Source organism: Bos mutus, chromosome X (assembly GCF_027580195.1).
Source record: "Bos mutus isolate GX-2022 chromosome X, NWIPB_WYAK_1.1, whole genome shotgun sequence".
NCBI lineage: Eukaryota > Metazoa > Chordata > Mammalia > Artiodactyla > Bovidae > Bos > Bos mutus.
In genome coordinates, this window is record NC_091646.1 from 77,699,940 (window position 1) to 77,726,798 (window position 26,859).

Below are 26,859 nucleotides of genomic sequence, written 5' to 3' on the forward strand. Positions count from 1 at the left end.
AGAAATTGAGACTGAGTCAGGAGAAATTACTTGCTCAGGATAACTCACTCTTCAAATGTCATCAGCCTTTTCACCCAGTCTGGCACCCAGGAGCCTTCCCCTCATTGTGCCAAGCTCACGGCAATAAACAAAACTGTGCTCCTTCCGCATTCTTCATCTAAGACCGGGCTGACAGCCCCTCTACTTAGAACCAGGAAACAGAAGCCCAACACTTGGGGCCAGGACCTCCCTAGAATTGCAGAACAGAAACAGACTCTGGGCTCTGACACTGTTAATAACATCCACTCTTCATTTATGGAGCAGCATGATGCTCAGCAGGCTTTGTTCTCTCTCAACCTGGCAAGGTCTCATCCCCATCTAAGGGGTTTATTCCATGATCCACCATCTTTTATCCACAATCCTGAAATCCAAAAAGCTTTGGAAACCAACAGATTTCCCACAAGTTGGGCACCATTTGGTTACAAAACTTGACCTGACTTAACCAGGAACAATTTTTTGGTCCTGTCTTATCCCACTTACTGTGAAGGCTGAGGAAATATTAAGATGTGTATGTTGCTTTTTTTTTTTTTTTTTAATGAGGCAGTCTCAGATCCCGCTGAGAGTGTTCAATAACACCTTGTATGCATTGGGAAAATTTTTCCAAAATCTGAATTATTCCGAATTCTGTAAACAAACCTGAGTTTAACCTTGGCCTGGGCAGTTTTTACAGCTAAGGAAACTGAGGCATTCCCTCCCAAAGCCAGATCTCCACGGTTCTGAGGCAGTCCCAGGCGCATTGGTATTCTAAAAGCGTGAAGGGTCTCTCTATTGCAACACAGTTCTGGTTCGCAGAACTGCCAAACCGCAGAACTGCCAAACTGGCGCCCCTGAAGACTGGGCACCTCAGGGGCTGAGAGCCCGGCAGGGAGAATCCTTGGCGGGCGGGGCGAGGGGGCTTCCGGGGCGGTGGCCACCTGGCCCGACCCGCTTAAGCCCCGCCCGCTTCTGCTCTGCGCGGTGATTCACTCCCTCCTTCGCCCCGGGGGCCCCCTTCCCGGCCAGACGGCTGGCAAGACAGCTGGGTGTGCAGCGTCCTCGAAAACACGAGCCAGCGAGCAGGTCTTTTGCGCCTCTTGGGACTCGGGTCCACACCATGGCGGATTCCGAGCGCCTCACGGCTCCCGGCTGCTGGGCCGCCTGCACCAGCTTCTCGCGCACCCGAAAGGGATTTCTTCTGTTTGCTGAGATTGTGAGCGTCCCGGGACTGGCGGGTGGGCAAGGGCGGGGTGGGGTGGCAGCAGCACGCGGAGCGGGCAGCTCCGGGGGAGGCAGGCGCACGGCTGGGGGCTCTCGGCAGTGGGGCGCCAAGTGGGTGGGTTGATGGCGGAGGCCCGAAACCAGGGGCGCACGCAGGGCCAAATCAGTGAGGTCTTGGAGAAGGTGGTCAGGAGCTGCTGGCCCACGCGGTCAGGCAAGAGGCCCACAGGGCGTATGGCGGGCCCGGTGGAGAGAGACCCAGTAGACTCATCGGTGGACTCCTCGAAGGTGTCCCCAGGTCCTGGGTGTTGGGGGGACATCCCGTGGCAGGGCGTGGCGCGGCCTGGGCACAGGCAGGCGGGCTGGCAGAGGGCCCAGGGGCGGGACCTGTTGGGGTGGGGCCCCGCGAGCTCTTGTCCCGCAGGGTAGGGTGACTAGCTCTCCCCCAGTTCTTCCTAGCCCCTCTGTGGTGGGGCGGAAGGTCTTTAGCTATCTGGGTCGCTCAGGAGCCTCGGTTTCCCGTACTCCTCAAAGTGGGCGCCTCCTTTGAGTCCTTTGTAAAAGGTGCAGCGCCTTTAATGGAGCCCTGCCCCTCTGGTGTTACTCTCACCGATTTCCAGAGAGGTTGCTGGGGGAACTGCATGTCGCGCCCTGTCAAAGCCCTGAAGCTGGTACCCTGAGTGCTATAGGCAATACTCCCCAGAGGGCATCCTAGAAGGAAAAAGATGGGAAACCGAGGCACCCAACTTTACCTATTAGCTGGGTGATTGTGATAAGTCACTTCACATCTCTGTGCCTCACTTTCCTCATGTATAAAAAATAAAGGTACTAGTAATAGTACCCAGTTCACTAGGTTATTGTGATGATTGAGTGAATTAATACTTGTGCAGCTCTTAGAACAACATTTGGAACACAGTGTGTACACACTAAGAGTTTAGCTATTGCTATTTGTCATTTTCCCAGTCCTGAGTTTGAGATGACCCCCCGCCCCCCCCCCCCCACAATTGAAACCATTCCCCTCAGCCCTGGGAGTTGACTGAGGCCCCCTTTTACATGTCCTTCCAGATACTGTGCCTGGTGATTCTGATCTGCTTTAGCACCTCGACATCAGGGTACTCTTTCTTGTCGGTGATAGAGATGATCTTTGCCGCCATCTTTTTTGTTGTCTACATGTGTGACCTGCACACCAAGATACAGATCATCAACTGGCCTTGGAGTGTGAGAAAGGGGCCACAATGGCAGGGCTAGGGAGGGATACAGGAAGTTGTGATTGTGGGGGGCAATTCTGAATGCTGACTTCGCTCTTCTCCCTACACCTCACAGGATTTCTTCCGAACCCTTGTAGCGGCCATTCTCTACCTGATCACCTCCATTGTGGTGCTCGTTGAGAGAGGAAACGGCTCCAAAATCGCTGCAGGGGTAAAGGCTGTGGAGTCAGCTTCTAAGCAGAGAGAGAAGGGTTTGAGGATCCTGGGGCTATTTCTGCCTCTGCTTCTGCCAGAAAGTGTGTGACTCACAGTAGGTTACATTTGTCCTCAGGGCCTGCAGGGAAGTCAAACTGAGGCCCTGGTTTTCTTCCCCAAATCATCATTTGCTGTAAAGAGCCATCCCTTGTCTGACACAAGGATTTTTGTGAGAAGCACATAGAGGTGGAAGCACAAAGCACTATCACTGTCAATACATTAGACTAAACCATCTGCTAGAGCTTTGTTTCAATGCACAGTATGAATGCCATCCCCTATATGTGGGGCCTGGCTTCCCTGGTGGCTCAGTAGTAAAGAATCCGCCTGCAGTGCAGAAGACCTATGTTCAGTCGCTGGGTCGGGAAGATCCCCTGGAGAAGGGAATGGCAACCCACTCCAGTATTCTTGCCTGGGAAATCCCATGGATAGAGTCGGACATGACTGAGGAACTAAACAACAACAACATATATGGGGCCACTGTGTCGCTGTACTGTGTTGAGATGTACTAGGAAGAAGGAGGGTGGGGTAGAATCCAGTCTCTGGTCTTTCCCCAGGGCTCTCTGGGATCCCCACCTGCAGCTTTAACCATAATCCCTGCATGGGCTAGTCACTGGAGGTGGTGGATACAAGGAGATAGGAGGCTGGGTAGGCTGACCAGTCTAATCTACGTGCCCTCACTCCCATCCCTAGGCGCTGGGCCTATGCGCTGCAGGCCTCTTTGGCTATGATGCCTACATTACCTTCCCCTTGCGGCAGCAGAGACATACAGCAGCCCCTACTGGTAAGTGTGTGGGTGTGTTGGGGGTGTTGCTAAGGGGGCTGAGAAGAAGATGGGTTTTCCCAAGGGGCATGAATGCCAACTCTGTCTCTTGTTGGTACTTAAGGCTTTAGTGCCAATAAGTACCATAAGTTTCAGTATTCTTATCTGTAAAACAGGCATATGGATCCAACCAATGCTTTCTCTCTTTTCCTCTTGCAGATCCTGCAGATGGCCCGGTGTAGGTGAACTCTCTTCATTTCTCTCAGCAGTCTGCAAATAACACCTCTATTGAAATAATTCCTCCCCACCCCTATAACACTCCCAGTCAACTCCCAGCTCCCTATTGAGGTAAAAGTGCCTTTGTCATGGAATTTTTCTTCCAGCCTGCCAATCAACCCTCCTGGGTATGGCTACCTTTATGGGTGTGCCTAGGGCCCCCTTCTGCAGTATCCAAACAGAGACATCAGTTCTGCCTGGACAATGTCCCACCTAAGTCACACAGAAGAGGGTACCTCATATTTCAGACTCCAGGCTCCATGTTGTAACCCACTCTAAATAACCTCCTCAGTGTGTGTAGGGGGTGGGGGTGTTCTGTGGAGCAATAAATAAATACTATGCAGATTATTAGAACATATGATAGTGAATAAATTAATCCTTTGATTAAATGTAGATAAATTTCAAGCATCAGTAGAGGGAAAATTGGGGAGGAGGGATGCTGGAGCAAGGAGGTAAAGAAGACAAGCCTGTTTTACAACAAATATTAAATTACTTCAGTAATACAAACAGACAAAGGAGGGAGGAAGGAAGGGGATCAATGACTTAAGTTGGGGTGTAGGTCTTCATCTACACTGACTTGAGAATGAAGCCCCCCCAGAACTGTCACTCCTTCAAGCCACGATGCAGTTCTTATCTCTGGCCTGTCGAGATATTCCTGGGCGAGAGTTCCCAGGGAGCTGTGGAGATGGGGAGTTGGTGGTCTCAGCTGCAGTGTCTTGAGCAAGCACTGGCCTGCACAGGTGCGGGGACAGCGGGATGCGTTCCCCTAGGAAGTAGCCGTCCTCCTCTGAGGACTCGGAACTGGAACTGGAGGGTGAGCTGGAGCAAGATCCTGAGTCTGACCCTGATCCCAAGTCACATTGATGGTGGCGACGTCTGCCAAAGTGGCAGCGGTGGTGGTGGTGGTGGTGGTGATGATGGTGGTGGTGGCGGTGGCGGCGACGACGCATGGGGCCCCTGGGCGGGGGGCTGCGTGGTCTGCGGCGCTGGGCTGGGGGCGCACTCAGGGTCCGCCGAGGGCCTCCCTCAGACACCAGAGGGTCGCGGAAGCTGACACGAGGGGCTCTGGCGACCAAAGGCACCATCTTCTGGTCGCGGATCCGGCTGGCTGGGAGGCCCCAGGGGTGGTTCAGGGACACTGCGGAGCCCCAGCTCAGGCATGGAGTGGCGGTGGGGGGCCCCTCTCAGAAAGTGGGTGGGTTCCTCAGGGTCTGCAGCTGGAAAAAGATGGAGAGTCGCCCTATACCTCCTGCCCCACTCCCACCCCACCCAGGAGAGGCCTCTGGAAAGGACCTTCTCTCTCCCCGATCAAGACTGGGAAAATGGGGGCAGGTATCGGGGTGGGGTAGAAAGGTGGGGAGTCCAGGAAATATGAGGCCTTAGGCAGGTTCTGGGTGGAGGTGAAAGCAGGAGTAACAGGACAGGATTGGTGTATGAGGTGTGGCCCGGGTGGGGGCGTGGCCTCTGGTGGAAGGGGCGTGGTATAGGATGGAGCAGAATCCGGGCAGGGCCAAGGAGCAGAGGGTGAGGGGTCAAGGGTTTGGAGGAGGAACTTGGGCTCAAGCTGGGACAAGTTGAGGTAGGGGAAGGGCCCTGCACAGAAGTGGGGCAGAACCAGGATTCACGTGGGGTGTGGTTTGGGCTGGAGATTAGGCCTGGAATGGTTTGGGGATGGAGCCAGGACTGAGATAGGGGTAGGGCCAGGGATGCCAGGATGCCAGGGCCGGGGCTGGTCAAGGGGAAGGGACAGGGTTGGGGGAGGTGGGGTGGCTCACCAGGTGCTGCCTCGGTGTTGGTGCCTTTGGTGGTAGTCTCAGATGCCCCCTCCACAGCAGAGAAAGAGGCTGTAGAGGCTGTGAGAGGTGTGGAGACCGTGCTTGTGCTCCAGCTGCGGCGGCTGTGCGCTGGAGCCATGGGCTCAGAACCCAGGCTGCAGGCTCGTGAGCAGAAGATTAGGCCACGGCGTGGCAGGAAGGGGCGGCCCAGGAGAGCTCGCCCGCAGCGACTACAACAGAAGCAGCGCTCTGAGGCATGCCAGTGCTGGCCCTCATAAGCCATCTGGCCTTGGTCCAGGCCTGCAGGGATGGACAGGAGGGGAAAAACTGAGGCAGAGCCCTCAGGCATATCCCCGACCCTACTGAATGGGGGCCCTTCTTGGAAATCTGGGGCAGGGTTCCTGGAGATGCCCTCTTGCCCCACCTCTCCAGACTGGGGCCCTTCCTCACCCTCCTCTCCTGGAAACTGGCTAATAAATGTCTCCTCTGCCTCCCTTTCTTTCCCCAGGTGGCCCCTCCCAGAGTGGAGGTGGGTATTAGACTCTAAGATGCGGGTCAGGCTTAGACATTAAGAGGTGGCTTCAGGTGGAGGGAGAATGGAAGGTAGACCTGAAGAAACCTGGGTGGTGGCAACAGGACAGAGAAGGTAGGGCGTGGCTTTGGTGGGAAGGGAGTCGATCTTAGAAGGTTGAGTCTGGCTTAGAAGGTAGGGTTTACCTAGGCTGATGGAGGAGAGTGTGAGAGAACAGGGCATAGCTTAGAGTAGGGGCTAGGTTGAGAGGGTAGGAGAGTAACTTGGGAGGCGGGGTGCTAGAAATTAGAGGGCACTCTGGAGGTGAGCCTAGATATGTAGTGGTGCCTAGTGTAGCTGGGTTTAGAAAAGATGGCATGATGGGGGACATCAGTAATGGAATTGCAATGAAGGGTATAGGGCTACAGTGCTGGGGCTAGAATTAAAGTATGGGGTATAATGGGAGATGGGGCCTGGAAGACAGAGGAATCCTGGGGGTGGGGCTATGACCCAGCTGTCCATCCATCGCCCAGCCAGTCCCATGTTCACCCACCAATGTGCTCCCCGCAGCCATCACAGTACTCCGCGTGGCGGGCCTCATAGCAGGCACAGCAGTGGGGGCGACTCTGACGCATGACATAGCGCTGCCCCCCGAGCGATGCTTCACACTCAAAGCAGCAGAAGTGATCCATGTGCCAGTGCCGGCCCTCAGCTTCCGTGCACTCAGGGGAGAAGATGATCTGGCAGGCAAAGGCCATCATGGCCATCAGAAGGGTCTGCCCCTGGCCCTGCCCACCCTCCATTCCCACCGTTGGGCAGAAAGACACAAACCTCGTCACAGGCTTGGCAGCGTGGACGCAGGCGTTCGGCATGGTGGCGACCACAGTAGACCTTGCCAGCATGGTAGAAGTAGATGAGGTCCACCAGCAGCTCCCGGCACGTGGAACACACAAAGCACTGTGGGTGCCAGCAGGCACCTAGGCCTGCACGGCTGGCAAACACAGCAATGTCCCCACCTCCAATCTGCTTCCCACACTGTGGAATGACAGGTGAACACTGTCACCATCACCAAGAGGGTCAGATGGATGGGGGTCAGCCAAGGTGTGTCACACCTGGGCCTTCCCCATGGTCTATGTGACCAGCCCCATCCAGGAGGTAACTTCAAGATAGGCTCTGCCTACATGGCTGGGGGTAAAGGTGGGAGCAGGAACCTTTAGAGAACAACCCTGCTCCTGGGAAAAACCACAGAGACAGGCCCTATCTCTCGTGGGTGGCCTCAAAGGCAAGTCTCGCCTTTAGGGGGTTGGGAAAACCATAGAGTCAGGTCAGGTCCAGTTGGGGGATCTTAGCAACAGACCTCACCTAACAGTAAGATCTAAGGTTAGGGTCCACCCACCAGGGGGGGGGCCTCAGAGACAAATTCCACCCATTGCCCAGCTCTGAAGACATGCCCTGCCACTGTGGGTTGGTTCTTAAGAACAAGTCTCGATCATAAGAGGGCCAAAGAGATAGCCCACATCCCATGTCCACAGCATGGAAGGGAGAAAATGAATAGAGAAGGTCTACTAGGCTCTCCTTAGAGGCAGACCATACCTGACATGGGATCTGAGAAACAGGCCCCAGTCCACCAGGGGGCCCTACAGACAGACCTGGCTGGTCAGGGAGGCCTTAGATATGGTCCCTGCCCAACAGCAGAACGTGAGGAAAAGACCCCACCTACCAGAGGGGACACTAGACAGACCACTAGGGCTTAGGTGGCCAGCCTCATCTTCCCAGGGCATGGGAGATGGGTCTGCACCCCAAGGCTTGGAGCAAAGGCACTACTTACTCACTGAAGCCCTCCATGGCTCACCTCCTCGCAGATGGCCCCAGTGATGGTCACGGGGAAGATGCGCACGGTGCCACGCCCCAGATTCTCCCGCTTCCGCTGCTGGCTGAAGGCTCTGAGCTCTTTCTTCTCCTCCTCTTCCAGTGCCGTACAGTACTGTACCTGGAGTAGCAGGGGTCTTCCAGGCTCTTCCCCTGATGCCTGCCCCACCCCAACCTTCTTCCAGATTTCATCCTTGCTCAGAAAGTTTACTTCTAGGCCTTTGTACAGGTATCTCAAATACCCACCCCTTACCTCTTCTCCCAAGGCCCAGCTGTGGTTTTTACCAAGGAATGTCCCCTGATCGCTCCTGCCTGTTTAGACCTGTCCCCTCAGATCAGTTCACCTTTTCTCCTCTGAACCTGCCCACTGCTTTCCAGCTCCCAGCATTTGTCCAGGCCGTGCCCCCTACCTGGCATGCCCTTCCTGTCTTCTGCCTCCTTACCTCACTGTCATGTGGGGGCAGCTGGTGCAGCAGCTGCTTGATCCTGTATTTCTCCCCAGGACTGTTCACATAGGGGACCTTGTCTTCTGGGAGGCAGCTGAAAAATTGGTATACCTGGAGGGACATAGGGGATGGCTGAAAATAATTGAGACTAGAGGCGATGCAGTGGGGTGGTTGTTGTTCAGTGGCTCAGTCGTGTCTGACTCTTTGTGACCCCATAGACTGCAGCAAACCAGGCTCCCCTGTCCTTCACTATCTCCCAGACTTTGTTCAAACTTATGTCCATTGAGTCAGTGTTGGTGGAGCCCTACTTTTCTGAGAAAATTAAAGTCATCAGGAGGGAATTTCTACTGACCCCCCTCCATCTCTCCTTCCTACAGGCCAGATCGTTCCTGCCACATCTCTAACATACTGAGAGTCCCTTAATGTCTTGACCCTTCATCTGCTGCTTCACTTTTCTTTCCACATTTACAGCAAAATTCCTCAAAAATGTATGCGTTTGCTATCTCCATTTCATCTCCTCCCATTCTCTCTAGACCCCACTCCAGTTGGGCTTCTCTGCCCCCTCTGTCTCTGTCCCTCCTCCAAAGCTATTCCTGTCATAGTCATTGATGATATCCAGATTGCTAAACTCATTTCTCAGGTCTCAGTCTTCATCCAGTTTGACCCATCAGTAACAATGGACACAGCCAATCACTCCCTGTTCCTGAAAACACTCTGTTCTGTTAGCTCCCACAAGACCACACAGCCCTGGGTTTGCTTCCTCCTACCTTATTGACTGCTCCTTCTCTGTCCCTCTTTTGGTTCCTCCTCAGCTAGTTGATCCCTAAATGTGGGAGGGTCCTTAGTCTCAGTCCTTGGTCCTCTTCCCTCTGTCTACCTTCAGTTCTTTGGGAATCACATCCAACTTCATGGCTATAAATACCATCTCCTGGCTAATGCCTCACAAATGCATACCTCTAGCCCTGTGACTTCTTGTTGAGTTCCATTTTCATGTGACCACTCAGATGTCCAACAGGCATCTCAAACTCCAGACAGCCAAAACCAAATGTATGCTCTTAGCCTTCAAACCTGCTCCTGCCTTGGCCTGCCCCATATCAGTCAATCCATCCATCCTTTGTGTCATCTTTGACTCCTCTCTCATACCCACAAGAAAATCCTCTAAGCTCTAGTTTCAAAATATAACTAGACTCTGACTACCGCTCACTACTTCCACTGCCAATGTCATGATCAGGATCAGTCACCTGGACCACTGCAGTTGCCTCCTCTTCACTAATCCCCTGCTTCCACTCTCACTCTCACAGTCCATTCTACACTCAGCAGCCAGAGGGATCCTGTTAAATCCTAAGACAAATCACATCCCTTCTCTGCTCACAATCCTCTGGTGTCCTCTCCCTCATTCAAAGTGGAAGTCAAAGTTGTGTCCATGGCCCCCACCATCTCTGACCTCATCTCCAAACACTGGCCCCATTGCTCACTATGCTCCACATACACTGGCATCCTCACTGTTTCTCACACATGCCAAGCGCACTCCTGCCTCAGGGCCTTTGCATTCGCTTTTCCCTCTGCCTGGATTGTTCTAACCTCTGATATCTGCATAGCTCACATTCTCACCTTCTTCAGGAAGCTCAAATATCACACTGCCACAGAGGCTGACCTGGGCACCTTATTTACAATTCCAACTTTTCTGTCTCTCCTCCACTTCCCTGCTCTATTTATTCCATAGCTCTTCCACCATTTGACATACTTTTGTAGGTTTGCTTATTGTCTCTTGTTCCCTTTGGGAATACAACCTCCAGGTGGGCAGGTATATTTTTGTGTGGGTTTTTTGTTCTTTGTTATGTTCTCAGAACACTGTCTGACATGCAGTTAGTGCTCAGTGACTGTTGAATGGATGAATCAATGGAAATACAGTGAATGAAAAGTGCTGGGATAAGGCCTGAGATAAGGCGAGAACAGGAGTGGGGTGATCAGGTCCTGAGGAACTGGCCCAGCCATCAATCAGGGTTCCCTGCTAGATCACAGAGGGGTCAGAAGGACATGCACAGTCTGACCACGTACTCTAGTGTTTCTCTGGAAATAGGTTCCCACCTGAGTGTGTGTGTGAGTATGTGTGTGTGCGTGCCCACTGGTGAGCAAGAGTGGGTGGTGGTGTTTGGTCACCTGCTCAGGCTTGAGACCAGGGGGCACCCAAGCATACTCCTCTGAGGCACAGCCTGAGTCATCATCAGAGATGGAGTGGCGCTGGAAGTCTGAGATTAGCCGACACATGATGCGTTCCAGGTCCACAGGCACTGCATGCACGGCGTGCTCCTCCCTCGGGCATTTGCAGTGCTGGCAGATCTTTCTGAGGGGGCCGGGATGGGGGTCAGTTCCAAAGGGATAGCCCACTGGGATCCCCCTTGGCGGCCCAAGGAAGTCTAACCGGAGGGGCAGAGGCACGCAGATTATCGCCAGCAAAAGACTTGGAGCCTGAGAGGGCTCTGGGCTTGGAGGCGGTGCAGAGCCGACGTGAGGCTGTGAGCCAAACCACTGTGGGGGAGTGGGCGGGGGCTGTGAAGGGCCGGGCGGCCACCTGGGCTGGGAGCTGCGAGCGGGACTGTGGGCCTGGCCAGAGGATGTGAAGCGAGTGGTGGGGCTGTGGGAGGTCTCAAGGCCCTGACTTTCAGCACTGGGACTTGGGTCACACTCTCCTGGCAGCGGACCTGAGTAGGGGCGGGGCTGAATCTGAGATTGGAGTCCCCTCAGGACTTTGGAAGTTGTTGGGGGAACTTTCCTAGAGGCGGGTTCTAGCTTGTGCTGAGCCTCTGAACTCGTAAATGGGTCGGGCTCTGAGCTCGTGAGTAGGGCTCTGTCTGTTGTATTCTGTGGGAGGTTTTGGGTACAGAGCTTCACTAGGAGGATAGGACCTGGGTGTGGGAGAGGAGTTCTGAGCCCAAGAAGGGGGCTGGAGGTCAGTGGGCGGTGCTCAGAACCCGGGACCCAGGCTCTCCCTAGAGACAAGACTCGGAAACTAGGATACTTCTGGGGGCGGGGAGATATAGTAGGCGGAGATCTCCTGGGAATGCCACAATTAGGACCGTGTCTGGCGAGGGAGGGGCTCTGGACCTGAGCTTTTCTCGAAGACCGGGCTCCAGGCTAGGGGAGTGGCCTACGTCTTGGTGGGTTCCCCTAAGGGCAGGACCCTGAAGAAGGCAAGGTCACCTACCTCCAGCCGTGTAGCAGGAAGCCGGGGCACTGCTCCCTGCAGGAGTTGCAGGGCTGGCCGCGGTCTGGGTCCTCTGCCTCTGGAGGCTGTAGTGGGCGGGGACAGACGCGGGACCGGGCGAGGTGCGCGAGGGCGGGGAGGGAGAGAGAAATCAACGCCCGCCTCTCCATTCCAAGGACGGCAACCACAGGCCAGGGCCTGTCCCACCAGGGCAACGCCAGGCAGGCTGGGACAGAGCCCAGAGCAGAGGGGGACACCACCGAGGTAGAGGCGGGGCAGCTGAGGCTACCTCCCTACATGCCCCCCTTTCAGGGAATTTCCCCTCCCTGGGCCAGCCTCTGACTCCCATCACCCAGCCTGGACACCTCCCACCAGCCTCTGAATCCTTCAGGCCTCAAAACACCTGAGCTGAGTACTCTCCCCACCAGAGCAGAGACCCTAATCTGGGTGTCTCTTCCCAGGCCTCATCTCGCTGGGCCCCTTCTCCACTCAGGAACCAGCAGCACTCCAGTTCCACAGGTTGGGAGTCTGAGACCCCATCCTTACTTGGTATCCCCATGTGAACCCTATTCCTATTTTCAGAAGCTCAAGAGCTGTTCTGGAGAAGGCAATGGCACCCCACTCCAGTACTCTTGCCTGGAAAATCCCATGGACAGAGGAGCCTGGTAGGCTACAGTCCATGGGGTCTATAAGAGTCAGACACGACTGAGTGGTTTCACTTTCACTTTTCACTTTCCTGCATTGGACAAGGAAATGGCAACCCACTCCAGTGTTCTTGCCTGGAGAATCCCAGGGATGGCGGAGCCTGGTGGGCTGCCGTCTATGGGGTCACAGAGTCGGACAGGACTGAAGCGACTCAGCAGCAGCAGCAGCAGCAAGAGCTCTTCCCCAAACCCTGGCTTCACCTTTTCAAACCCAAGGAACTGAGACCCTTCTCTGGGATCTCAGGAGGCCCTTGAGCCATTCAGAAACTCACACCCCAAGAAGCCTTGGCCCTTATCCCTCATATCCTAGGGCTATTCACTCTTCTGGACCAGACCCCACCCAGACAGCCCCTCCAAAGGAAGACAGAGACCCTCCTATCTAGGAAGTCAAAAGCTCCGTGACTCAAGTGGAAGCCTGGAAGCTCTCTTACCCCCATATCCCTACCACTTGACTCTCAATATTCGGACACCCCAGGAGTGTAAGGCCTCACCCCTCAGTTCACCTTCCACCCAGGTACAGGGGGAGGTCCCTTTCTTCAGAAGCTCACGAGGTCTCTGCTCAATCTAGGACTTCAGGACCCAATCTTTTGGCTCTCAGAATCCCCTCCCATCATTCACCCAAGATGGGAGTGCACCAAGTCCCCTGCGTACTGATAAAGGTGTGCGGAAAGGTGATTAGGAAGCAAGGACCACCAGATTTCTACATTCCTTCATCCACATGCTTCCAGCAGTCCTCCGGTCTGGGTATCCTGGGGATGGGGATTCCCAGATCCTCTGTGGAACACCTCCTCTCTATCCCTTGCTTCCTCTCCTGGGTCTCAGTTTGTCCCGACCCCCATCGCTGCCCCGAGTCTCGCTCACCGCACGCCCGGAGCGGCGCCTCCGGGACCCACGCGCGAACATGGCGCGCCCAGGCAGGGTCCAGCCAGGCCGGGTCAGGCGAACGGAATCCTTGCGGCCGTCTGGCCACCGCGCGTCCGGCAGGGGAGCTCTCAGTTCCGTAAACCTGACACCGGCGTAGGAGGAGCACGCCCAGCGGGGTCCGCCCCTGCGCCTGTAGTCTCTCCCAGGCCAAGGCGCCCCCTGCCTAGAGGTGAGGAGCGCGCAGCCCAGGAGCGCCGTGCGCGACAGCTTCCCGGCACTCCTGCCTGGGCGGGAGCTGGGCCTCAGAAACCACAGCCCCCAGAACCCCAGGGTTCCATGTAATCTCTCACTAGATGTTCTGGGGCTGGAGGGCTCCGTTGTGGAGGAGGGGAACTTGAAAGTGGTGACCTGACTGCAAGGAGTGTGTGCTACAGTAATTGTATTGGCACTTTGTGTCAATTTATCTTGGATGTTTATTTGGGGGATGGGTTAAAGCCACCTCTTGGTCCTCCCCTCACTGGTGATGATCTGAGGGTCTCTTTCCCTCCAATTAATGCTGCACGAACGGTCTCCAATCCTATTGCAGGCCCGTCTGAAAGCTAGACCTTGTACACCCCCGCTCCCCATGTCCTTGCTCACATCCGCTTTCAGAGAGAGCCAGGGTTATTTGAGATTTATGGGAAAGGACTTAAACTGACTGGCCAGGTTCCGCGGCCCGCTTCCCATCCTTATAGTTCCAAATGCGAGGCCTCATAAGTCCTTAGAAATATATTTTAAAGGTTTCTCTCCCCTGCTCCCGCTTTTCTCTCTCCAGGTATTCTTTCCCTGAGCTAGGAGTCTCTCCTTCGCCCTCTCAGGCTTCGCTACGCCTCAGGGTGGGAGGAGGGGGTCCCGGGCACACAGTCAGAACTCTGATGCCCGGCCAAGGTAGGCACCGCAACGGGCAGCGGTCCACCGGCCCTTCACGGTGGGCTCCAGGGACCCCGCCCCTCACCCCTCACCTTCCCACCCCCCAAATCTCCTACCCGCCTACTCTACCCTACCCCACATCACCCCCGGCCCATTACGCAAACCGGGTCATTTCCCGCCCCTCCCTGCCCCAGGGAGGAGCCAGGAAAGGTTATGAAATGAATGAGAGAACTAACTAGTCCCCTCGGCGCCCCGCCTTCGCCTTGCTGCCTAGACGGTCTCCCGGTTCTCCAGCAGGAGCGCAGGCAAGGAAACGGAGAGATAGCAGGGTCTGAAGAATGCGAGGCAGGTGACTAGAGGGAAGTCTCCTTGTGAAGCATGGGGATCCTATTTGAACCCTTTGGGGATTCAAGGACAGGGCTCCCCAGAGTCTGGGAAAGGGCCTGTCTAAGGAACCCAAATTAGAACCGAACTGTAAAGAGACTCAGTGGTAAAGAATCTGCCTGCAGTGCTGGAGACACAGGAAGCTTGGGTTTGATCCCTGAGTCAGGAAGATACCCTGGAGGAGGAAATGGCAACCCACTCCATTATTCTTGCCTGGAAAATTCTATGGACCGAGGAGCCTGGTGGGCTACTGTCCATGAGACCGCAAAGAGTCGGATGTGACTGGGCATTCAGTGGCCAGTAGTAGGGCAGTGGGCAGGGCTACTCTGAGTGTGACTTAGAACAATCGGCAAGTGAGGCTTCACAGAGGATGCAGCTCAGCAAAACACTGTTGGAGGGGCCGAAAATGGGTTTTCTTGAACGGTGTCCAGCAGGTCAGAGGTGGAGCTTTCTCTCACCTTCTTTTCCCTTTGTCCCCTGCCTCCCCCCCCTCCCCCCGCAAAGACACTGAGAAGTCAGAGCCGTGTGGACTAGGTGGTTGAGGAATTTATTTAGGGGAGAATTAATCATATTTGTTCTTCCTCGGGGAGGGAGTCTTCAAACAATATCCAAGGGCACGGGAAAGGGAGAAGGTCTGGAGGGGTGGGGGAGGGGCAACAGCCAGACAAAATGGCAACACACGATCACAGGCACTACAGACGCCACAGACACAGCAGAGGGTGCAGGATAGGGGCTCCAGACCAGGCCTCCAACCACCCCGGGGAGGAAGCGGGTGTGGAGGGAGGGAGGAGGCAAGGGAAGTGGGGAGAGAGGGTGGGTTGGCCCCACAGACCCTTTGGCTCTGTCCACTAATTGCCTTGCTGGCCCATCTCAAGGTGGGCAAAGGTGTGTGGGGGGTGCCTCTCTCTGGATCCCACCCCTTAACCTCCAAGTCTTATTTCTCAGCTCTTCCTGGGCCACCTCAGTCCCCAGCCTTGGCCAAAGATATTCCCCCCATCCCTAACAAAACCCATCCCTCAGCCCCAGCCAAGCTTCTCATCCTACCCTCCCCACTGCCAAGCCCATCCACTTTAAAATATATTTTCTTCACTGCTCCATTGCGGGGGCAGGGCTGCCCTTTTTGAAACCACCAGGCAGGCCCCACTATGAGCCCCAAACTGTCTAGAATCCCCACCATGACCTCACTCCAAGTTTGGCCCATTCCTGAACCCCACTTCTAGGCTTGCCCAAGGTCTGCCCCCTTTAGAATCAAACTCAGTCTATGGAATGTTCCAAGTCACATCCCTTTCATAGATTCTGGTCCCAATCCGAGACGCGTCCCCTCTGGAGCCTCATCCACTGTCTAGTTCAAGCCCCACCCTCTCTAAAACCAGGCCTCAGCGTTTTTTCTCTACCTGGTTCCTGGGTCTCAAGTCACACTTCTTCCTTAGAACTCTGTCCTACTCTAAACCCTGCCCACTGTGGGCCCTACCACTGCCTCACTCAAAGCTCCACCCCTTCTAGACCCCCACCCTCAGCCTCCTTCCAAGCCCCATTCTAGAATGCTGTAGGGCACCCTTCTTCTTGAGATTCCAAATCCAGTATGTCTGGAACCAAACCCATCTGCTTATTAGTCTCCTCCACTCCAGAACTCCTCTCCAAGACCACTTTGGGTCCCAGGCTCACCCAGTCTCTGCCTTTCTCCCCTCTTTAGTGTTGGATTTTCCCTAATGGCCCCTGTTCAGGAATTGCTGGAAGAAATCAAGGCCAGAGTCAGGAGGAGGAGAGGAAGAAAGGGGAGATAGTCTGAACTCACACCCACCCTCCCCATGCAGCCTTCTGTCTCCTCTCTGTGCCCCTTAAAGAGTCCCCCCAACCTCAGGGCACAGGGCCAGGGGCCAAAGGATGAAGGGGAAGGGGTAGGGGTAAGAGAAGGGCCCACTCAAGATCGGGTCCTTAATGCACAAGGGGAGTGGAGTGGGGGCAGGGCTTAGACAGATAAATAGATATTTATATATAATATATATATATATAAACAGCAAAGACAGTTAAGGGTCTCCTGGCTTGAGGGGTGGAGACCTGGGGTGTAGGGATGGTAAGCGGGGGCAGGCCTTCTCCTGAGCTCTTGCCTACCCATGGGGTCCTCCCAGGCTGCACTGACCTGTGGAGACAAAAGACATAAAAAGGAGAGGTGGTCTAGACACAGGTAGTGCCTTTAGGGAAGGGCTGGGCTGCTATGCCTCTGCCCAGGCTTTACCCTCTATCTGCCATGCCCTTCTTCCTTCCTTCTTCCTTCACTTATAGTCTTGGGATCAGGTCCATCCCAGCTGCTCCTGTTGGGAAGATATACCTTACCTCCACTAGATTAGGTACCAAAGAAACTATGGTTTCCTTTTGGATTGGTTTCCCCTAATCCAAAAATATCTGTTAACAGGTACTGAGCAGAGCGAAGATCCATATCTTTGTGGCACTTACATTGTAGCGGGGGAGACAGAGAGACTTAAAACAATGACCATGATGTGTAAATAAATTATCTAGTATGACATAAGGTGATAATAAGTGAAATGGAAAAACAAAATTAGGCTGGGATGAGGGGGATTAGGAGTGCCAGTAGGGAAAGAAAGGTTGCTCTAGTAAGTAGGTAGTCAGAGAAGACCTCATTGAAGAAGTGACATTGGAATAAAGACTTAAGGAAGTGAGGGAATGAACCATGCAGATAACCAAGGAGAATTACATTCTGGGCAGGGAGCACAGCTGCCAGTGCAAGGACCCTGGGGTGAGACCACATCTAGTGTGTTTGAGGAACAGCAAGGAGATCCGTGGGGCTTCAATGGAGTGAGCAAGGGAGAGTGATAGAAGGTGATGTCAGAGAGATAGGTAATGGGGTCACATAGGACCTTGTGGACAAAGTTGTGAGGACTTCTGCTTTGACCCTGGATATTTTAAAATGATAGTAAAATGTTTCATGCTATGTTGTTTCAGTAAATGTTTCTTAACATTAGTAGTGCTCTGATTTATCTATGGCATGAATTAGTCATGGGGACATCCCCTAATCTAGTAGAAGAGATAGTAAATAAACATATAAACTAATAATTACAGACTGTGATAAAACATAGGGAAAGGTAAGAAAAGGGTCTTATAAGGAGTTGGCCAGGTAAGGTTATCAGTGTGTGTGGGTTTGAAACTCCAAGAAGAAAGCAAGTACCAAGACCATGAAGTTGGACTGTGCCTGACACATCGAGATGGCCAGTGTGGCTGGAACAGAGTCAGGGGGAGTGGTTGGGGATGAGAGGTCAGAGAAGTGAGGGGTGGGGCTAGATTGTGTAGGGCCTCGTGGGCCATAATGAAGGCTTTGGCTTTTAATCTGAGTGAGCCCCAGCAGATATCTGAGTTCTGAGCACAGGAAGGCTGTGGCTTGATTTAGGATTTAACAGGGTCCTTCCCCAAGCTGTAAACAGAATATAATGGGAATGAGAGTGGAAACCAGTGAAGAGGTCCAGGGGGACAGTGTGAAGATTATAGATATATTTTGAAGGTAGAGCCAACAGGAATTTTTAATGAATTGTATATGAGATACCTAATAAACTCCTCCCTGCCCTTTCCATCCTGGCCAAGTGCCACAAACTACCTCCACCAGTGTTGCCATTTCCTTGCCTTTCCCTCTAACGCCATCAGCCTGCCTCTATTTCCCATCTTCCCCTCTCATATGCGAGGGACATCTCGCTTCTCTTTAGGGTACCAACAAGGCAAGCAAGACTTTCCAATGCCCCCTGCTTCGCTTCGCCTCGCCCCTTTCCTTCTTGGAAATTCCACACCATCCCCCTCATCTCCACGGTTGCGGAGAGGTGGATCTGTCACCTCCTTCCAGATTAGTAATCGCTGACCTTCATGATTCAAGCCCATTTACCCTTATCATCCATTGGCCTTATCATAACACATTGGCTAAGACCCACCTCCTCTTCCCTCCTCGGCGCCTGCGCCCAGCCGACTTTCCAATACGCAAATCCTCCTGTTATTCCTCCTTTCATTGGTTGCTCTGCCCGCTTCTCTCCCCTCCCTTCCATCAGAGCAGCACTTCCATCTCTCTCCCATTGGCTCTTCATTCTGCCTATTTTCAAAAGCCACTCTTCTCCTCTCCACCATTGGCTAGTTACTCGCCCTTAACGTGTAGCTCCGCCTCTCTATTGGGGCCTTCAAATGGCCGTCCTTACTTGTCCAGCTAGCGTCCTATGGACCAGCCTCTTATTGGTTCATTGACCCGCCCATCTCCTTTCGTGAGCCCTCATTGGCTATCTCACCCGTCTGTCACTCACCAGACTACATCTGATTGGAGAAGGATGTGGGTGCACCCTGAGGGCCGTAGCCTTGCTGCCCGTAGTCGCCCTGAGGCCCATAGCCACCGCCGCCGCTGCTGGCCGGCTGCCCGTAGTCTGGCTGATAGCCACCCTGGGGCCCGTAGGAGTCCTGGGGCCCGTACCCGCCGGGGCCCTGCCCGTAGCCTGCCTCGCCATAGGCGTCCCCGGGCGCTGGTTGTTTCTCGGGGGCACCAGGAGGAGCGCGCAGGAATGGGGCGGCCCAGCCTGTCTCCTTGAACACGAACCACAGGTTGCCGACCCAGAGCACTAGGTTCAGGAAGCCAAACACCTGCGGGGAGACAAAGCTCTGCTGTCATCTAGCGCCCATTGCCCTGGTGGTCCCAGGGAACATTGAGGCTGTTTGCATCGAGTTTGGATTCACAGGCGCCCAGAGGGTGGTGGTTTCTGAGACCCTGACCCTCCGAGTCCCAGCACATGAATGTCTATGTGCAAAAAAATCACCTTGGTGGGGTGATTAGAATTCACATTCCCAGGGATATACGTGTTTATGTATTTGCATATATACACGTTTATACATGTACAGAATATAGTAAATCAATCTAATTTTGTAAGATATAGTAAAATGGTAAGCATAACTTTTTATTAAATACGTAGGCATAACACTAATAAACACATATACACAAAGTACATAAATGGGATTTTCCAGGCAAGAATACTGGAGTGGGTTGCCATTTCCTTCTCCAGGAGATCTTCTTGACCCAGGGATCAAACCCGCGTCTCCTGCATTGCAAGCAGTTTCTTTACCACTAAGCCACCAGGGGCTTATGTATAAATACACATGTGTAAAGTATATAAATATATGATTTATACTAAAACAAAGATACGGAATTTGTATAAATATGTAAATGTAATTCAGTTTGGGGCCAGAAAGTAATATTTCTACTTTACAGTTGAGGAAACTGAGGCCCAGAGAAGCTAAGTGGCTGGAGGTCTGATAGCCAGCAATTGACAGAAAAAAATTGGAACCTTAGCATCTGTAACACTTGTATACGACTTACCATGTGCCAGGTCCTTTTCTAAGCATTTTGTATGTTATTATTCCACTAATCAACTCTTGTTTTCTATTTATATGCTCAAACTGAGGTCTGAGAGGCTATCTATTGATAGTTAGAGGTTATAGAGCTTGCAAGTGGCAGAGCCGGGATTTGAGCTCAGCCTGACTCTGGCCAGTAGGGGGCGTCCAGATGAGAAATATTTCAAGTTCTTTCATTTTGCATGTAAGGAAACAGGTTCCTAGAGGGTACTTGCTGAGTTGCCAGAGATTCTACATGACTAGGCTGAGCCTGGGATCCAGGACCTAACTGGACAGAAAATCTCATGTCCCCTTTTTGGGGACAGTTTGTGGTGTCACAGTGATTATAATTACTATCTCATCCTTCAAGGCTCTGTTGTTTGCATGCCTCCTCCAAGGAGCCCTCTCAGATTTCTTCGGAATTCTCCTCTCATTTTTTTCTCTCCACCACTTCGCCTCCCCATGCCAGATTAAGTTTCCCAGCCACCTTCCCCAGCTGTCTCAGCCAGCTTCCCAGGACTTACCACCGAGGTGTTGAGGCCAGAGGTCACAGGGTCCCTCAGCTCCTTGCATGTATTCCCTGGCTGGTGGCAGACATGCATCCCCTTAATAATGTTCTCTGGGTCTGTGGCCATCTTCACGTCTGACAGCCCCTTGGCCCAGGCCGATGAGCTAACCAGCCACATGAAGGCAAACACTGCCGTGGCCAGAAAATCCTAGGACAGGCAGGGGAGAGGGATACAGCACCATGAGTGGGCTGCTTCATGCTGGGCTGTGGGGCCTCCTCAGATCACAGGCTTTCCTGGGGGGGGGGTCCCCCAGAAGAAGCCTGTCTCTCCCTTGCCTTTCCAGCTCTTGAAGCCCCCAACACTCACTTGAAGGTGGTTCTTCTTGCTTGGACGTGTGTGTGTTTGTGTATATATATGACCCAGAGGGTGTGAGAGTGTGATTGTGATATGTGGGGTGTGTGTATGTATGAGGAGGATTCTGTGAGTTTGTTGTCTAATCTGTGGCAAGTAGTGTGTCTTTCCACTTTTGTCTGAATGTGGGGATTTGTGTAATTTTGTATCTGGAATGAGGGTGTATGAGTACAGCTGTATAGGAATCAGTGTGTCTGTGTGGTGTGATGGATGACAAGCATGACTGATGTAATGAACCTCTGTGTGCTCCTTTCTTTCATCTAGACTGTGGGGTTTGGTGAGAGGTAGTAAGTTTCCAGGTTTCTGGGATTCCGTGTGGGCTGTAGATGTGTCCCTGTCACTCAATTAGTCAGTGTCTCTGATGCTCGTAGCAGCAGTGCTTGCGTGTGAGCCTGTCTGGAATTTGGTGTGGCCTCTGAAAATGGCTGTGTCCCCGAGGCTCCATGTCCCCTGGCCCCTGCATGCATGTGAGTGGCTGTGGGAGCTCACCAGCATGGGCCCTTTGTTGTTCTCTCGGTACTTGTTCTGCAGGAAGATGTAGGTAGCCAGAGCCCCCATGGAGTAGAGGAAGGCAAACACAGCCACGGTGACAAAGAATTCAGCTGATGAGGAGTAGTTCCCCACCAGGAAGATTTTTTTAGGGTCCCCTTGGCAGGTGGGTGCCTCAAAGTACACTTCGTGCAGCCTGTGGAGAGAGGTGGGCAGGTGTGGCCTAGGCCCTAAGAATTCCCTTCCCCTCCCCCCTTTCCAGTCATGGGGCCTCCCAGATTCTGACATGGTCCCAGGAAGAGGAGGCGATAACCATTCACGAGCACCTACTGTGTACCAGTCACATTTCATTATTTGTTGTTGTTTGGCTTTTATGGTTGCACCACAGGGCTTGTGGGATCCTAGTTCCATGACCAGGGATTGAACTCGTGCCTTCAGCAGTGAAAGCATAGAGTCCTAACCACTAGACCACCAGGAAAGTCCTGCAGTCACATTTCAGGAGAACATCCCGGTGAAATAGGTGTTATTCAGCCCTCACTCCAATCTAAGCACTTGGCCCCTTGGTTATTCATAGAACACACCAGGCACCCTCCCACCCTAGGATATTTACACTAGAAAGCTCTCCTAGATATCTCATATCTTACCCACTCCATCTTCTTCAAGCTTTGCTACACTTGTCATCTTCTCAGTGAGGTCTTCCCTGATCTATTTAAAATTAAATCTAACCATTCCCTCCCAGCACTCCTTAGCCCCCTTCTTTATTCCATTTTCTCTGTAATTGTGATACCCTTGGACATACCATGTATGTTACTTTTTTCCTTGATTTTTGCTGTAAGTACAAGAGGGCAGGGCTTTTCCTTGGTTTTGTTCACTATTGTGCCCTTAAGTCCCGGAACAGTGCTGCCACATAGTAGGCGCTCAGTAAGTATTTATTAAATGAAATATGTGGAGGCAGAAACAGAGGCTCCAAGAAACGCAATGACTTGCCTAAAGTCACACAGCTGGCATGGGAATGACAGAATTGGGATCTGAATCCTGTGTTTTTTCCCTATGTCATGTTGACTCTTCTCTCCACCTCACTTCAGGTCCTCAAAAGAAAAACAAATGTGTACATAGCAGAGGAGAGCCCAGAGACTACAAGATAGGAGGAGACGGACAGAAAGACAGGAGGGTAGAAGGGATGCAAGAACAGGATGAGTGTATCTGAGGTGTGGGTGGGGAGGGTTGGGGGAGACTGGGAAGACATGTGGTGTGAGGGAAGAGGGGTCATAAGGAGGGATGTGTGTGGGGAGAAAGACTGGAGTGATGTCCCTGAGCTCCGACCTCAGGTTGTGGGGGCAGGATCCTGAGATAAGCAAATGGTGCCGATGCCCTTGTATAGCAAAGGCCCTAAGGGAAGGGCTTAAACGTATTGATCAGCTCTAAGCATTTTACATAATTGCCTCTTTTAAGGACTCTCCCCCACAATTCTCTAAAGGAGGCATTATTATACCTGTTTTACAGAAGAACAAACAGAGGTTCTGCAAGACTAAGTTACTTATCCGGGGCTGCAAGGCTGCTAAATGATGGAGCTAGGAGTTGGGTCTAGTTTGAGTTTTTGGGTTTCTAGGGGGAATGAAGGGTCCTTAAGGGGGGTTATTGGGGCAATGGCAGGATTGGTCAAGGGGAACACAGGCTAAAGATTTTTTCCCTGGCAGACTTGTGGGTAAAGGGCAGATCCTCAGGACCTGAGGCTCTAGGCATGGGAGGTGTTGGGGGCCACAGAGTTTTGTGGCCTTCTAGATTCCAAGATATCCCATGCTGCAACCCCTACTCCTTCCCCAAACTCCCTTGGCTTCTGTGAGCTGGTGGGTCCCTGGTTGCCATGCCCCCTCCCCAGCCTCTCAGACCATGCCTCCCTGGCACTTTTCTTTTGATTATTGCTCAGGGCCACTGCTGGACTATCCTCTCTTCAATCTTCCCTCTCACCTTGGATGATCTCTTGAGCCTACATTTACCCTTAATGCTCAAAAATCCCTAATTTCCAACTCAAACCCTGACCTCTTTCCCCAGTCCTTTAAACTTCTTTATTTCCCTTATTTTCACAAACACTTATGGAGTGCTTATTGTGTTTCTGGCACTGTGCTAAGCATTTTACAAGTATTAATTCACTTAATATGTATCATAACCCTGAGGATGAGTAGTATTATCCCCTTTGATGGGTGAAGAAATGGAGACCTGGAGCAGGTATGTGACTTGTCCTAGTAGTGGAAGAGCCTTAGGAGCCTCCATTGAAATTGTTCCTGTAAGTCTCTGTCTTTCCATGGCTAGGAGGGAAGCCTCTCCATTAGGGCAGCCACTTTGCCTGCTTGTGCTCACTCTCATGTACCTAGCACCCAGCATATGGTAAGAGCTCAAAAATTCTCAGAACTGCTTAATTGGGTTTAATCCTTCTCTATGGCTATGCAGCACCCCCTCATTAATTCTCTATCATAAGACCCTGCAGGAGGATCCCCTCCTTGGATTTCTCCCAATCTGCAATTATCTTTATTAATTTGTTTATTTGTTATAATGCTGGCTCCACGAGGGTAGGGAGCTTGGTCTGTTTTGTTCACTGTTTTATCCCCAGCACTTTGAGCAGTACCTGGCATACAATAGGTTCTCAAGAAATGTATATGGAATGAATGAATGGGAATTAAATAATAATATTGGCTAACATTATTATCCTATGGCATTAAGGATACATATATATGTGTGTGTGTGTGTGTATATATATATATATAATTTTGAATCTTATTTATTGCTAGTCTCCTGTCCCTCCCCTTCACTAGAACATAGCCAGAGGGCAACAGCCTATGCCTGTCTTGGTTGCCACCTGTCCTGGATGTCCAGAGCAGTGCCAGGCACAAGGTAGGTGCTCAGTGCATGCGCAGTGACCTGAGTGGGTGTGGTCTCCCGAGGTGGAGGCTGGGCAGGAGCCTCTGGGGTGGAGGTGTTGGCCAGTCCCAACCCCCCACCCCCATCCCAGGCCTGTCAGGATCCCAGGGGTGGGCTAGAGTGGGGGCACACCTGAAGGGGTACTCGAATTCGACCTCGATGTTGAGGTCACTCTTGGTCTTGTTGGCACAGTCCACACTCAGCTGGAACTCCCCACTGTAACTGCCGCATGTGGCAAAGGCGAAGATGGCAAAGACCTTGGGCAGTAGGGGTGGGGATGGCCACAGTGAGCCTGTGTGCATGTGGGATGGGGCTGCCCTCCTCTGGACAGATCGGGACCCAGCATAGGCAGCAGCAGATGGACTAGTCCCCACCCCCACCCCCTAATCAGGGCTCATGGGGCCCAAGGACAAGCTGATTAGAGGGGTGTGACTATCTCTTCCAATCTTTCTCCCACTGTCTCTCTTGGGCTCTACATCTCAATAATGCTCTGATTCCCCTTGTTCTGTCTCAGTCTCTATTTCTCTCTCTCTGTCTCTCTCTCTCTCTGTATTCTGCCTGTCTCTGTTGTCCTCTGTGTCTCTAGTTCTCTCAGTCTCTCTCTCTCTCTGTATTTCTCAATGTCTTTGTCTTTCTCAAATATCTCTGTCTCTGTTTCTCTCTCTACTTCTCTAGTATATACGTGTGGCTCTTTCTGCCTCTTCTCTCTCTCTCTATCTCTCTCTCTGAATGTATGTCTCTCTGTGTGTGTGCCTTTCTGTTTCTTGGTCTGTCTCTAACTCCCTGCTTTGTCTCTGACTCGTTGTCTCTATGGTGCTCTCTCCGTCTCCCTCTTGCCTTTCTGCTTATCAATTTATCTCTTTTCACAGTGGGTCTCTTCTTCTTCTATTTCTTTCTCTCCCCCACCCCACTTTTCTTCTTCTCTTCCTGTGTCTGTTTCTCTTTGCATCTCTGTTCATCTTTCTCTGTCTTCCATTTCTTTGTCTCTTTCTCATCTCTATATCTTTTTTCTGGGTATTTCCATCTCTGTCTCCATCATTCCTGATCTCCCATTCTCTCTGTCTCCTTCACTGTCTCTGGGTTTCTCTGGCTTTGTGTCTCTCCCTGGAGCAACCAGCTTCAGGCTTCACCTCCCTTGCCCCTCTCTCACCTCAGGAGAGGAAGTAGCACATCGCAATATTCCACTTCATGATGTGGGTACCCTTGACCTTATGTGATGTTACATCACAGCCCATCCATTCTCTGGCCCCAATGCCCTGGGACTTCACCCTGGAGCCCAATTTCCCCATACCCTTTGCCCCCCCACCCACCCATCTATTCCTCCCTCCCCATTCCGAATCCCAGTACCTCCCTCTTTCTCCCCACAGCTCAGACCACACTCACCCATTGCAGCACCTTCACGAAGCCGAGGGGCTCCTTGACCACCCGAAACTGACCCCCAGCCACCAGCTGAGGAGAGAAGTAGTGGGGAAGGGTGGGGTTGTTGGGGATGGAGAGGAAGGTGAGGGACAAGGCCACCAGGCAATAACCCCTGGGGATAAGGCATGTGATCTTGGGGAGAGAGTGACGTTTGGAGAGAAGGTGAAAAGGAGGAAGTGACACTTTGGGGAAAGTGTGAGCTCAGGGTCTCTGAAGAAGATCCCTGGGGTTCAGGGAGGTGGGGAGATAGATGGTGGAGGGGTTCAAGGGTGAGGAGGATGGGGATGGAGTCAGGACTAATTAAGGAGAGAAGGTTTGAAATCGTAAAGATGAGTCAGATGGCAAAGGGGATCAGGTGGAGAGACTGAAGAAGGAGTTGGGGTTCATTAAGGTGGGGGAAATGGTCTTGGATGGTGAAGGTGAGTCACAACAGGGAGGGAGTTGGGTTGGCTAGGGTGGGGGAGGGGTCTGCAGCGGTAAAGGTGAGTCAGATGATGGTGGTGGGGTGTCTGAGATGATGAGGATGGGGAGGGGTTAGTCCTGGTTAGAGATGGGCAAGGTTCTGAGGTGGTGAAGAAGAGTGCGATGGCAGAAGGTCTGGGCTGATTAAGGTGGAGGAGAGCTGGGACATGGCTTCACTGTATATGTGCTGGGGGAAGGGAGACTAGGGGTTTGGGAGAAGCGAAACCGATCGTCCCCCTTGGTCTGTTCTGGGGGAAGAGGTGGTCGTCTACCAGGGTACCATCTGGAAGGGTCTGGGAGGGGCAGGTGTCAACCCTCCCTTGCACCCCCGCCCCCACTCCTTCTGTCGCTCTATTTCCTAGCTCATCCACAGCACCCCCCAATCTTCCTTCCATTCTCCCTTCCCATCCCTCCTTGCCTATACCCTAGCTCTAAGACCCCTCTTCTTCCTTGCTCGCCTGTAAGGAAATGGCTTCTGGCGGCTCCCGCTGCGGCAGTGAGGACAGCCCTCGCTGCGGCAAAGGGCGCATTCCTTTTCTCCACCTCCCCTTCCCTCCCCTCGTCTGCCGCAGACCCCAGCCCCAGAGCTGGGACCAGGCGTCCGCTGCTAGAATTCTGGCCACCACCTCTAAGAGTAGGCAGATTCACTGCGACCCGGGCGAGGAGGCCGGGCAGCGGCGGGCTCTGTCCGCGGTGCTGGAACGCGTACCTGATTCACCACGTCCATGTCGGCCAGCAGCAGCATCAGCAATGCAGGGGGCGGGAGGCGCCTGCTAGCAAGGGCGGGCGCAGGGCGCGGCGGGGGCGGCGCGCGATCGTCGGAACAGCCCAGGCGGCCGCAGCTCCGCCCCTCGCACCCCCGCCTCACTCGCCAAGGGAGCCTG

At 53.0% G+C, this 26,859-nt stretch overlaps 3 protein-coding genes across 3 annotated transcripts; 1 reads left to right on the top strand and 2 right to left on the bottom strand.

Annotated features, from left to right (window-relative positions):
• Window positions 1–982: 982 nt before the first annotated feature.
• On the top strand, window positions 983–4,091 carry PLP2 (proteolipid protein 2). The gene is made up of 5 exons (XM_005887644.3): window positions 983–1,228; window positions 2,302–2,454; window positions 2,560–2,655; window positions 3,390–3,480; window positions 3,679–4,091. Exons 1-5 carry the CDS (start codon window positions 1,133–1,135, stop codon window positions 3,699–3,701), a joined length of 459 nt encoding a protein of 152 aa, XP_005887706.1. The 5' UTR covers window positions 983–1,132; the 3' UTR covers window positions 3,702–4,091.
• PRICKLE3 (prickle planar cell polarity protein 3) lies at window positions 4,084–13,235 on the bottom strand. Its single transcript, XM_005887642.3, is given in 10 exon segments — window positions 4,084–4,797; window positions 4,799–4,952; window positions 5,511–5,810; window positions 6,575–6,761; window positions 6,853–7,056; window positions 7,874–8,011; window positions 8,334–8,447; window positions 10,497–10,680; window positions 11,542–11,627; window positions 13,107–13,235. Coding segments are annotated over 10 exon segments (1,860 nt in total). The 5' UTR covers window positions 13,149–13,235; the 3' UTR covers window positions 4,084–4,346.
• Window positions 13,236–14,940: 1,705 nt separating this feature from the next.
• On the bottom strand, window positions 14,941–26,736 carry SYP (synaptophysin). The gene is made up of 7 exons (XM_005887641.3): window positions 26,685–26,736; window positions 25,478–25,543; window positions 24,227–24,351; window positions 21,179–21,374; window positions 20,294–20,485; window positions 18,695–19,025; window positions 14,941–16,542 (listed from the first exon to the last, which is right to left on the bottom strand). The coding sequence occupies exons 1-6, from the start codon at window positions 26,718–26,720 to the stop codon at window positions 18,699–18,701; spliced, it is 942 nt and encodes a 313-aa protein (XP_005887703.1). The 5' UTR covers window positions 26,721–26,736; the 3' UTR covers window positions 14,941–16,542; window positions 18,695–18,698.
• Window positions 26,737–26,859: the final 123 nt, after the last annotated feature.